The sequence below is a fragment of the Harpia harpyja genome, chromosome 12 (assembly GCF_026419915.1).
Source record: "Harpia harpyja isolate bHarHar1 chromosome 12, bHarHar1 primary haplotype, whole genome shotgun sequence".
NCBI lineage: Eukaryota > Metazoa > Chordata > Aves > Accipitriformes > Accipitridae > Harpia > Harpia harpyja.
In genome coordinates, this window is record NC_068951.1 from 36,665,291 (window position 1) to 36,677,728 (window position 12,438).

Below are 12,438 nucleotides of genomic sequence, written 5' to 3' on the forward strand. Positions count from 1 at the left end.
ACACAGGTGGTACCGCATGCAAGTCTACCTGTGGAAAGGCTTTTTCTAGTGGCGGCTTGCTTGGTTTTCCGTAAGTTAAGTCAGCGGTTGTAATCATTCTGGAGGATTTCAGCTTGTCTCCAATTCACCAGAGGCTAAAACTCTAATGATTGAGCCTGGGTGTGCACTGGCAATGTTCACTTGGGTTTCTTGCATATATTTAAAAATCTAGGGCTGTATTTTCCTTAGGGACGAGAGCAGTGGGAAGGGGACACCGAGGACTCTGTGAAAATCCCTCCACGGGCTGGGGGAAGGTTTCACCCCAGAGCTCCCCTTTAGTCCTGCTCAGTCCCTCGGCTCACACCCAGCGCGGCCGTCCTGCCACTCGCCATGAATGGGCTGAGGGTCTGCTTGCCCCTTGCCAAACCTACAAAAGGCTTTACATGGTAAGTGGTATCAAAGATTTCTGACTAATTCTCTTGGTATTTTACTTTGGCAGTAATTCTGCTTGTATATTCCATTTTATATTTATATTAAATTATGCTATGATTTCTGGGGGGAAATCAAGTGAAAGGATTTTTTCCCCCTCTCCCAGGCAGTATTTTGTTGGAGGGTTATTGCTGTCTGTAAAGGAGAACAACCTCTAAGGAGATCTGGCTGTGCGAAGAGAAGTGACAGCGAAGACTCCTGGGTTGTCTTCTTCTCACTTTCACCTTTCTGACTGCTGTTTTATTCATGCATGGGGGTAATAAAGTAACACCTACCTACAACAGACTTGTGAAGATGGAATATTTGATACTTTGTAGGTGCTTTGATATCTTCTGGCAATTTTTCACACAGTTTGTAATGTAAATCCTCTCTTTCCACATGAGCAATTTTGACCTTAGCAGCCTCCGCAATTGACCCTGATATTGCTGAAAGGTCTGGGAGAGCAATTTGGAAAAGCAAATGCTCTTGGATACTTAACAGGTCTTGATCTCTGTTTTCAAAATCTAAACTTTGCCTGGATTTAAAAAGGGACAAATGCCTTTATGACACAAATAAGATGCTGCAAATCAGTACAGTTTATCCTCAGACACCGCTATTTTTTCCATATCGTTGCAGGGTCGAGAAGGAATATTTTCCTGCAGGTGCATCAATATAATTGAGGATGTTCATACCAGTTTGTACATGCCTAAAGAAGCAGCCTGTGGTGGATAAGCCAAAAATGTGCCAGGTATTGGCCGCTGCCTGAGGGTGGTTTTGGGCATGACAGACTAATGTTTTGATCCCCAGTTACACATTTTTCATTCTCCTAGCACCACAGATCAGGGCAGAAAAAACATTGTTGACAGTCTTATTACAGTCTGGGCTGGATTTTATACAGGGCTAGTACTTGAAAACTGATTTCAAATGCTGCTAATGAATCACAGGCCAAACTTTCTGCTCTGTGGCAGAGAAGGAAGTCAGAGAAGGCCTCAGAAAAATTAAGCACAGTGCAGTAATAATGAAAGATGATCTTTCACTTTCAGCAAATTACTATATTTCAGGAGGATTTCACTTGTTAAAATGAAAGTAATAACCTACACGGAAAACTACATGCTGCAAAGCAGCTTGATTTCTTTCCCAAATTAATTCTCCATTCTTCATTTGAAAGTGCGTTGTTTCTTGAGACTGCTAAATGTTTTTGCTGTTTTCTCCTGAGTTTGGACTTTGCAGCAGCAGCCCATGAGGGGCTTACAGGGTTCAGCAGACTGCCAACCAGCTGATATGGATATTATACTGGTGTTAAACTGTGGCAAGTCTAAAGATCAAGATTTTGTCAAACAGGGATCTAATTCTTCCCTCACTTATGCTGGTGTTACTCAACTTGCTTTCACTGTAGTTATGCCTGATTTATACTGGGGTAAGGAAGTGCAGAATCAGACCTATGTTGACCAAAGGAAAAATTATAAAACTTTAATAAAAAGCGTCAAACGAATAAGCCATGCAAAGACAGTGAAGCAGAGAGTATGAGATCAGGGTAACCATCATGAAATTACCTTTGCATGTAAGACCGCAGCAGGGTGATTCCCAGGAGAAAGTACATCATGATAGAGCACACCATCATGGCCAGCCCGAGGAGTATGGCCCGGTCTTCTCCGGCTTTTAGGGCTGTAACTGTTTTCCTTTTGTCCAGTAGATCGTGATCCCTGATTTTTTGGTAAATATTTCTGAGGTTGAAAATAATACATTCTTATGTGAAGTTCATATTTAACCAATGAAGCCTCTACAGGGTGGGTAGTTCCACCTCCATACCTATCTCATGGGAGAGAAAGGCTTAAGGGTCCTCGGGTGTCCTTTTTCATCAGATTCACTCTGACCTGGTGGAAACTTATTCATCTCCAAAATAAATTACAGCCATTTTTGAAAAGGTAAAAACCTCTTACAGCAAATATAAAGATTAGACTCTTGTGCCAGCTCAGTAAATCCTTCTTTGTACAGCTTCATTGGTTCAGTTGAATTATACCGTAGGTGAATTTGACCTGTCAATGCCACCTTAGGCCAATAGAAGATGTTTAGGTATATGAGGTGTCTTTTCTTCAGTTGAATATGGTAACAGGTCTTGTGTTACCATATGTAGAAAACAGCCTGAAGAAAGCCGTCACTAAAATTATCTGAAAGGACCACGTTCTTTTTTTGATTCCCTACAGGCTAGTGGTTTGGGTAATTTTCCGCCCCAAGTGTGACTCAAAGCTCATGAAACACTGTGGGGATTTTGCAATTGATTTCTGTAGGTTTTTTGATTGGGAGCTTATTTACTTTATTTATAAAATAGCTTTCTGGAAGCCCAGTTACTCATTACAGTGAAAACCCTCACAGAAAATTATCCACCAGAGCTATTTGTTCTGGGATTAAAAAAAAAAGAAGCTACAACAAACCATTCCCCCTTCAGCAGAGAGTCCTTTGCATTTTCTAACCATAAGTCCTTCTTTCATCTCCGAGCCTTTGATGATTCAATGGGTCATGAGGACACAATGGTGAAGAAGGAAATATTTGAGTACATTTCAAACACACTCAAACTTTGTGGGTTTAAAATGTACTTACAGACCTGAGGCTGGTCAAAATCTCCTGTGTTTTCTGTTACGGTTCTTTTGAATCATCCAGGCAGCACCCGAAGCATGTGAACCGCACACTTCTGAGCCCTGGCACCACCATAACATGGACATAGTAGTACACGTGGAAGAAGTTCCTCTTCTACTGTCTGCAAAATGGCAGGTGAGCAACATCAACATCACTTTGGGCTCTAGCAAACCCACCACTCATTTAAGCTGAAACCACCAAGTTTCACTCAACCTTGGAAAAAAGCACTGTGTCAGACCAACCATATAACTTACATTCATTAATAGGGACAAAGAAATAGAGTTAAGACAGATGTAAAATCATACATAAACACAGTAGAAACAAGAAAATAGGTTTAATCATAAACTCCCCAAAACTGGAATTAAATTTGTATTCAGATGATGAGTCATAGTCAGGAAAAGCACATATGGTGTGGGGTTTCATAGCAAAAATCTTGCTTAGGTGGTACTGCAGTCAATAGTCTCCCATACCTAAGACCCCTTGAGGTTTCTTCATCCAACTGTAATTTACATCTTTAGATGTCCATGGTTTCTCTTCAAAACCATCCTTTAAGTCTTGTCAATGTTTTCCTAACTGGAAATGAAATGGTAATTCAGCCTGTCAAAATTTTCTCTCATGTTGGGGAGAAAAAATATATTGTCAACTGGCAGACGCAACTGCCTTCAAAGAAGTAATGTAGAGTAATAATCTAATGTTACTTTTCTATTATTATTTATCAAACTGTATTTAACTCTGAGAGCTGCTATTAGGATGTGCATTGCTCCCAAATGGAAGCAGGCAGGAAGGCAGAGATTGTCATGCAGTTCCAGCACATTAACTGATCACACAGCATAACTTATGTCAGCATGTAGACATAAAACAGACGCAGTGCAATCGCTCACTAATGTCATCAGAGCAGCTAGGACATAAGAGGGATACAAATGGACAATTTAAAAACAAATAGCTAATTGAGAATGGTTACAAACACTTCCCATGGGGCCTTGAGCCAAGAAACGTGCAATGAGAGGTAAAAAAAAAGGACGGACTGAAGGGTATGTTGTAGAAATGATCTATCTGGCAGGTGACTGGCAAAGGGGACGGTGTATGGTGACTGCCTGCCAGGCGGATCTCCCACACTTGCCTGCCACAGCAAATAAAGCTGAAAAATGAAACTCTGCCTCAGGGGGCATGCTCAGAGCAGTTGTTCGGTTGCTCTTTTGCAAATATTTATTATTCAAAGCCCTGAACAACAGAAAAGTGGTAGCCTTGTGCACCTTGCTGAGGACTTTTTTCTCCTGAATCCCTGCCAGGAGTCAGTCTGGTAACACAGGCATGGCACGTGCCAGCGTGTGACGCACCGGTCCTGACGCAGCCCAGGAGTCACGCCGAGTAACCGTCCATCCTCCTCCTCCTCCTCCTCCTCACTCGTGCCTGCACAGGGGAGGTGCCCATTTTCTCTGTATGATACTGGGAACATCTGCTATCACCAGACCTCACATTTTTGCCCCTGAGAGCCCTGTTTTGGGGGGACATGATACATTGCACACAATATTTTGCCACTAACAGAACAGCCTCAGCATCTCTTTAGCTGGAGCGGCAGCAGTGGCCTGCACACGTGTGTGTGCTGCTCCGTGGCGGGGATTTTGTGTACGTGTGAACTTTTGGCACAGCCTGGGGACCTCTTTCTGCTTGGTGAGCTGGAAGAGTGCCGTGCTTAGCTGGCTGATTTTGGATCCCAGGGCTGCACAGCCACAATTAGCTGACTGCTGCGGTGTGTATAAGTACAGATCACTGCATACCAGACACTAGTCATCTAGATGATTCTCTCTAATACTTGTGATTACCTGTGATAACTTCCCAAATACGACACCGAGGGGGGCTGTTTGTTTTTAAAGAAGTCCCAGCTGTCAGAACATGGGGTCTTTCTGCCCTGTGCAAAGACATTTAATAGAAAGCAAGCCTCCAAGGACAAAAGGTCTTTGCTCCCTTGATGGTTTCCAAACTGAAGTTCTCCTCTGCTAAATCTCCACGTTTCTTTTGCCAAATTGCTCAGAGGATACGGGCTGGCTGCTCTACCCGGGCTCAGGTGCCAGAGAGGAAATCTCAGCCATGACTGTGCCTGCTGGTGACAGAGCAGAGATTTCCCTCTCCATATCTCTGTGCACAGCAGCAGCACGGGGATCCCTCTGCAATGTGGTCAGCAGCTCCTTACAGATCTCCAGAGGAAGCTTTAGGGAGGACCTGTGTGATGAAATTAGGCAGCCCAGGTTATGTTAGCCTGAACATGAGACGGCCAAGGAGAGTTACAATGCTGGTCTGAGCCTACTGGCCTTAATAAAGAAGTCCTACATCTTCTGTAGAGTTGCCCGTATTTGCTGCAGCCAAGACCTTTATTTGCCATCATGAGGTACGTGACCTTTTAGCACTCACTTATGTGAAGGACGAGGCATACCAACTTGCTCTGTGCTCTGCTGCCACGGGACTGATCTGCAGCTCCGGGGATGTGATTAGTTTATTGGCATGTATTAGGAATGGTCCTGTATGCAAAGAGTTTGCAACTGGGTACTGCCACATAGAGCAGGAGAGGCTAAAGTAATGCTGCTTCTGACCCAGTACAACAGTTCTTATTTCACTCCAAAATGGGTAGATCTAGAAGGTCTGCAAAGGGGATCAGGTTTCCTCACTGGAAATCTAGAATAACCAGGCACCTGCAATTACTTTTTTTTTTTTTTTAATAAACACAAATTAGCTACCCTCAGATTCCTTCCTTTCCAAATGGACCATCATGTGGTGCTGAGGGAGACATTGCCTCCTCCAGCACTGCACAGTCATGGGGCTTGTCAGATGGGGATACCTGCCTGCCTGAATTATTCAGAGTGACTTTGAATTCACATTCCCTTCTCTGATATCACAGCTGTTATGCAGATGTCACTCAAATTACCTCATGTTGAGGTGTTTACTGATATCAGAAATCCTTCAATGCAAGGGTGAAAAACCCTTCCTGTATCTTACCTGCAGAATTCCCAGTGCTCAGGGACTTTTCTGCTCAGAAGCCAATTTCTTTACATTTTTTTTTTTACAGGGTATATTGAGCTGCATCAGTTTTTGTTATTAGAGCTATGGCAACAGGAAATCTCATTGGAGCTCTCTCAGTGATGGTTGTAGGATGCCTATCGATATGAACAGATTTTGTTCACTCAATTCCTTCCCTCTTCCCCACCAAACAAAACCAGTGTTTTGGTTTTCCAAGCTTACAATGGTGTGGAAAGCCTAATTGACACCTGAGAAAGAATGAGGGCTTGGCTAGGTTTTCGAAGCATAAAAAGTGGCAGTTGGGGAACAGTGGATGTCTAAAACAGCAATGAAATACATACATTTTGGGCCTGATCCTGCAAAAAGGGATGCCTGAGAGATACCTTCCACCCGGGAGGAGGTGATTCCTCCACAGCAAGTGACCCATTGCTGCACAGGTTATTATTACAGTGCAATTCCTCAAAAGTCTGTGGATGTAGCATGTGTTAGGTGACAAATTTGCTGTTCCACATGACAATCTTCCTGTCTGAAGTTTAAAGAACAAAAATTCCTAGGAAAGGGTCATTTAGGGCAAGTCATTTCTCTAAAACGCACTGCCTGTTTGACACCGTGATGCTGCTGGTCATCTTACACGTGTTAAAATCACTGCCAGATGCTGGCGGATGAGTTTCTCCCACTAGCAACACTTGCACTGTGTTCACACCTCTCTTCTGTAGTCCTGAGGCTCCAGTCAGCACTCCCCTATTTCCATTTTCTCTTCCTCCCTTTCCCTCCTGCATTTTATTAATCACCCACAGGGTATGAACAATTCCTTCTGTACGGCTCTACAGGACCACCTGGGAAATAAAACCACCCAGCACTTAAAAAGGCACCTGAAATTACCATGGCTGGTGTATAAGTATAGAGATACTGCTTCCTACCTCCCTATTTCTGCAGGCAGGCAGGGGCGAGCTCTGCCCAGGGTTTAAGCCGACCAGACACCGGTGAACCCTGCTTAGCACAGTGCTCAGCCCAAGTTAGTAACTCCCACTGAAAGGCATGGTGTGAGTTGAAGGCAGTGCTAATCAGGAGCACATGGCTTTCAGCCAGCCCAATGTGTGGGCAGATATCTCCTCCAAGCGTCTAACCTTGGACCATCCTGTCCATGACAGTGTTTTAACGCAGAAGAACATTGGCCTGGGGAAAATTCACTTAAAGAGGAGACTTGCAGATGTACATGAGGCAGTTAGTTAGATAACCAGCTCCAACCGAAAGTCCATGGAAACCTACTGCCAAGCTGGCCTTTGTGGCTTCAAAACATCTGTTTGGGATCGGATTATCAAAAGAGCTGAACACCTATGCAGCCTTTGCAGAAAATTTCAGCAAATGGGCCAATTCTCCAAGGAAACTTGGTGTCCTGAGGGCAGCTCTGCTGCCTGAACTCATGAGTGCATTTTCCCAAGCAGATGCCGGCAGTAATGTCTCATTAGAACAACCGAAGGCTGTGTTTTGCTAATTGGCACTGTAGATACATTGACCTCTGTTTTTGTTTCACCGGAGTCTGATTTTTTGTGATTACATTTAATGGTGACTGCAAGAAGAACTGAAGGAGAGGAGGCAAGGAGGGAAGGGGGAAAGGAAAGGGAAGAAAAGAAAGGGAAATGTGTCCGGTTGTGACAAGACAAGCTCTGCAGCAAATATCACTACAAAGGAGAGAGATTTTGGAAGGGTGAGTCTGAGCATTACTGACAATTATTCTTTCATCAGTGATATTTAACTTCTTTCGTTCCCAACTGAGTGCTGCCTTTGTCTGCAGACATAAAACCTCTCCTTCCCTTTCCTTCTCTTCTGTGTAATTCCCTGCTCCCCTGGGAGATCCAGTAACTCATTTATTCCTCTGTCTCCTTCAGCGTATTCCCTCCAGCAACACTACTTAAGTGGGCTGGTGGGCTACCAGCTCACTTTCAAGCCACTTGTCATCCCCCAGCTATTCTGCAGTGTATTGCGCACATGCTCCTCCTCACACACGCATGCATAGAAACATCTCTGACAGCTGGATGCATCACCCAAATGTGTAAAAGTTAGGTAGGGCAATGATCTGGTGGGGAGAGAGGAGGCAGTGTGTGTGTGTTGTCTGGAGAGGGGTACGGGAGTGGTGTGGGCCGATGGCTGGAAGATTCAAACCCGTAAGAGACAGTCAGCACAGATGCCGTTTACCTTTTCTCATCATGTCTGTAAGATGTAGAGCTCCGGCCACTGGTCCAAATAAACATTTTAGAGGGTTGCCCAGTGTTGGCTTTGCTCGCTGCAGTGGGACAATGGAAGGACCTGGGGGAAGAGGGATATTTTTTGTCACTGCCCATCCAACGTGGCAGACCACATTATATCCAGAGTGCTAAATCCCCTGTGGCCGTGCCCAGTGTACTCTGAAGATGGACCGTTCGTTAACTCAAGGTGAGATGTAAAATAATGGGGATGACAGATCAGCGTGTGGGAATGAAGGATAAATCTCATTAGCCCCACTGGTAAAATGTGATCCTGGCTAATCAGGCTTAGCTATGCTCCACACCGCAAAGGACTTGCACCATGGACAAGCAATCATCAGTAGTTTAAGAAAAGGTAATAGCTGCATCCAATGTTCTTATGGCAGCATTTTTGGGGGACAAAGTGGCTATTGTTTAAGCACATGCACGCTCATCAGTTTTTTGGTTGTACTGCAGCTCTCACTAAGGTGATGCTCTCAAGGAAGGTGTCTGAATGAGGCAAAAGTATGATTTGTAAATGCAGCATTTTGTGGAAATGTAACTGATGTGACAAAGACGTCTTTTCCCACAGAGAAATTACTGTCCCAAGGCCATTTGGCCAGACCAGTCAGATTCCTGCCCAGGGGCTTCTTTGTTTCACAGCGGGATATGAGACCTGCTGCCTTCTCTCAGGCCCTCAGGGTCTTCTGAAGAGGGGAAGAGTCTGAGGGGTTTCATCTTAAGGACTGAATTTGAACCCTGTACTTCAATTAGATCTCCTAGAATCAGAAATATGGAGTTGAAAGGATCTCAAAAATTGTTGCTGCTCTCTTACCCTGATTCAAGGCACATTCACTATATCTGTCATTCCTAGCAGATTTTGGTTACCCTAGATCAACTGAACGTGAACAACCATCTTTCCAGGTGGTAACTTCATTGCCAGGCTGGAAGCATAGGCCATATTGGACCTGCTAGTGGGGCTACAGCTCCCCTCATAGCTCCTCCTAATCTGCTCCTGTTTTAGTGAGGCTCAGTTAAAATCTCGATCTCTGAAAATGGGACCCTTCCTGGTGAGGGCTGGATTTTACAATATTTTGTGGCACAGCACTTTGTGCTTTTACTCCATTCAGAGAAAAGCTTAAGAAAAAAAAGAAATGTTCCAGATACCAAATACTTTAATGCCGAAGTTTTTCATACACTAGGGGCCATTCTTTAGCTCACTGAAAAAGAAACTGACTGTTGATGCTGTCAGCAGAGAAGGCACACAAATTCCTCAGTGCTCCTCGTCTGAAAAAGTCTGTAATGTCACTATCTACATAATCATGCAAAGGGCTAATTTCAATATTTGCATAGTGGTGAACCTGGGAAAATACTTAAATCCTGTAGAGCTGGCTGCAGGGGAAGACTGACATGGACGGGAGCCAAAATCCATCCGTATGCAGACAGGCTGATGGGTGCCAAGGGACTGGGTTCTCCATCTGGAGTCAGCCAGGACCCTACCACTGGGTCCATGACACAGACCCAGGGCAAAGTCACACCCCGGTTGGGCAGCTGGCTGGCAAACTGGCCAAACTGGTGACCCCGTCACCTCCTCCCTGCTGGAATCCTGCTGCCATGCTCGGAGATGCTGGCTCGGGACTGGGACTTGCAGGCAGGGACCTTGCTTGAAATAAGAGATGGTAATATTTGATTAAGCTTTTGTGCTGCATTCATGCACAGCAAATTGGACAAGGCAGCGGTCAAAAAGAAGGGAGGCAGAAGGAGGGGAATCTCCCCCAGCCCTTCCCCCGACCCTGTGGTCATCACTGCAGCTCCGAGAGCCAAAAAAGACTCTTTTCTTTCCTTACAACCACTGTAGTTAAGTGTTGGGGAATAAACAATAAGATGAGGTACTTCTTCCCTGAAATAACTATAGTTTACAAGGTGGAATAGCCAGGAACTAATCAATATAGCCACCGACTAGGAGGTGTTTTTATAGTGATACTGGCCAGAAATTTGGGTTACAGGACCTTGGATCTAATCCTCACTCTGGTATTTAAGATTGCATCCACACTACCTCAGACAGCACAACAGCGACCACCAAACCTGCACCTAACGAGCTGGTGTTTCTGCATCGAGCAATGCAGGAGGGCTCAGAGCAACTATACAAGGGCCCGGAGGCCACATTGGATGTTGGGCTGAGACCAGTCCCAGGCTGAGTCTCTTAATGTTGGAAAATGAAATTATATAATTGCCACTGCACCCTTTAGGATGTCACACACGAGCTGCACGACAGGAAAGCCTGGCTGGCTGTGCTGCCACAGCCTGAGTGGTCCCAGAGCCGTCAGGAGATGGTGGTGAATGCTATTAGAGAGTCCGTTCTTAATTAAGCAAAACTTGGGCACACATTAGAAGTGATCAGCAGCTTCTGCTGCCTGTCTGAGTCTACAGGGACAGCTGGGCAGGACTGCCTGGGCAGGGAGGCAGATTTGCAAGCTCCAGAACAAATTGTAGGAGCACCGCTGGGGCAAGAGCTGGGCGAGAGGTGTCTGTCCCACCAAAGGGATGCCAGAGGAGGAAAAGGGGTGTCTCTCTTCCCACCAAAGTCAGAGTGATTTCAGACTCCCTTATAGTGCCAGTGCCCTGCAGCAGTCCATATGTGATAGGATTAATGCTGTCTGCTTCATTAGTTGGGCAATCCAAGCTAACCATCACTATTTAACACACAATTGCACACCTAATTTTGTGTAAAATTGTAACACTGATGACATCACAGCAGCCACTCCAGAGGTCAGATGTAAGCAACTGAAGTCTATGGTTTCTTTCGGCAGGGGTTAGCGGTAAGGTAGGAGCCTTTTGTGGAACAGTAACAACACAAACTCCCCCAAACCCTCCTTTGAAGGCCTTTGGAGGACTTGTAACCTAGAATGGTTACAACCTACACGACCATGTCCTGCCCCACCAGGACAGTTAGCAAACTGCTATGCCTTTCTCCTCCCCTGAGTTAATCCCAAGGCAGGACTGTGAACCCCGTTCCTTCCCCGTCCCCTCTCTCTTTTCTGAGAAAACAAGTAGCGCTACATTTTTTTTGCCCGTTGCCTCTCTGAGTCAGCTGCTGGCAACATATTTTCATCATGCAACAAGTAATCAGCCTGTGAAACTCATTACTGCAGGATGTCAGCCTAGCATTTAGAGTAAAAGTGGATTGTGCTATTGCTTGAACAGATGGAGCACCTGAAGTCATGACAATACCTGCTAAAAACAGTTTAGAAGAGGTGCTTCAAGCTGCTTTTTGACTATCAGGAGTCTGTAGGGGATATTCCTATAGGGCAGGTTACCAGGAAACTGCTGTACTTGATGTGACTTTTGCTAGACTCAGGATGCTGTGTTGGACTCCGGGCTTTCCGCTCGAGTTTGCCTGAACGTTGCTGTCTCCTTCATTATTTACCCGGTGTGGCATCAACACAGTTGTCTCTTGGCACAGTTGCCACAGGCACAGGCAAGGAGGCCAAGCTTCGTTTTTTACAAAACATGCCTCGTTCTTCACATTTGGGTCTGTTCTGAATAAATGCATAATGTTTAAGACAGAAACGCAGAGTAAAAAGTGTGCAATCTCCTATGAATACATGTAAGCCTGTGCCTAGGGCCCTTTACTGCTCTGCACTGGCCAAGAGGCAGCTCTAAAGGTCCGTGATGCTGACACAGTGTGTCTGCCCCACTCCTCCCATCTTCCCCTGTTCTCATCCTCCTCTTGAACATTATCTTCTGGTGAATTTTATGGAACTCAGTAGAAAACCTGACAAGGTTTCAACTTTTTCAGCCATTGCAAGATGAAGACTTGAGATAGTTCTTATAAGATTAGAACTACTCTGCCCCGTCCTAAGGAGTGTCAACACATCCACCCAACAGCAACCACCTGAAAGAGGACTGCAGTGTGAAGAAAACATTTGGGGGGGCAACATTTGCTTCAAATTGCTCCAAAGAAGATGTAATTCTGAGGGTGAATATCAAAATCCCTTAGCTGCTACCTTGGGAACTACATTATGTGCTCTGTTGTCTTCACTTTCACCCTGGGCTGGCTGCTTTCCTTCCTCAGGCTTCGGTTTATGCCATGATTGGTATGAAATGTTCCTTACCTCTACGT

At 45.1% G+C, this 12,438-nt stretch overlaps 1 protein-coding gene across 5 annotated transcripts in view; it reads right to left on the reverse strand.

Annotated features, from left to right (window-relative positions):
* The window catches only part of KCNMB2 (potassium calcium-activated channel subfamily M regulatory beta subunit 2), a 155,317-nt gene that overhangs the window by 9,158 nt on the left and 133,721 nt on the right, over positions 1-12,438 (reverse strand). For 4 of the 5 annotated variants that reach the window (XM_052804092.1, XM_052804093.1, XM_052804091.1 and 1 more), the window contains 2 exons: positions 8,290-8,400; positions 2,001-2,171 (listed from right to left, as the gene is read on the reverse strand). In XM_052804092.1, coding sequence (XP_052660052.1) covers positions 2,001-2,171; positions 8,290-8,400 — 282 coding nt within the window. The remainder of the gene's footprint in view (positions 1-2,000; positions 2,172-8,289; positions 8,401-12,438) is intronic. The other variant, XM_052804095.1, reaches the window with a different exon arrangement.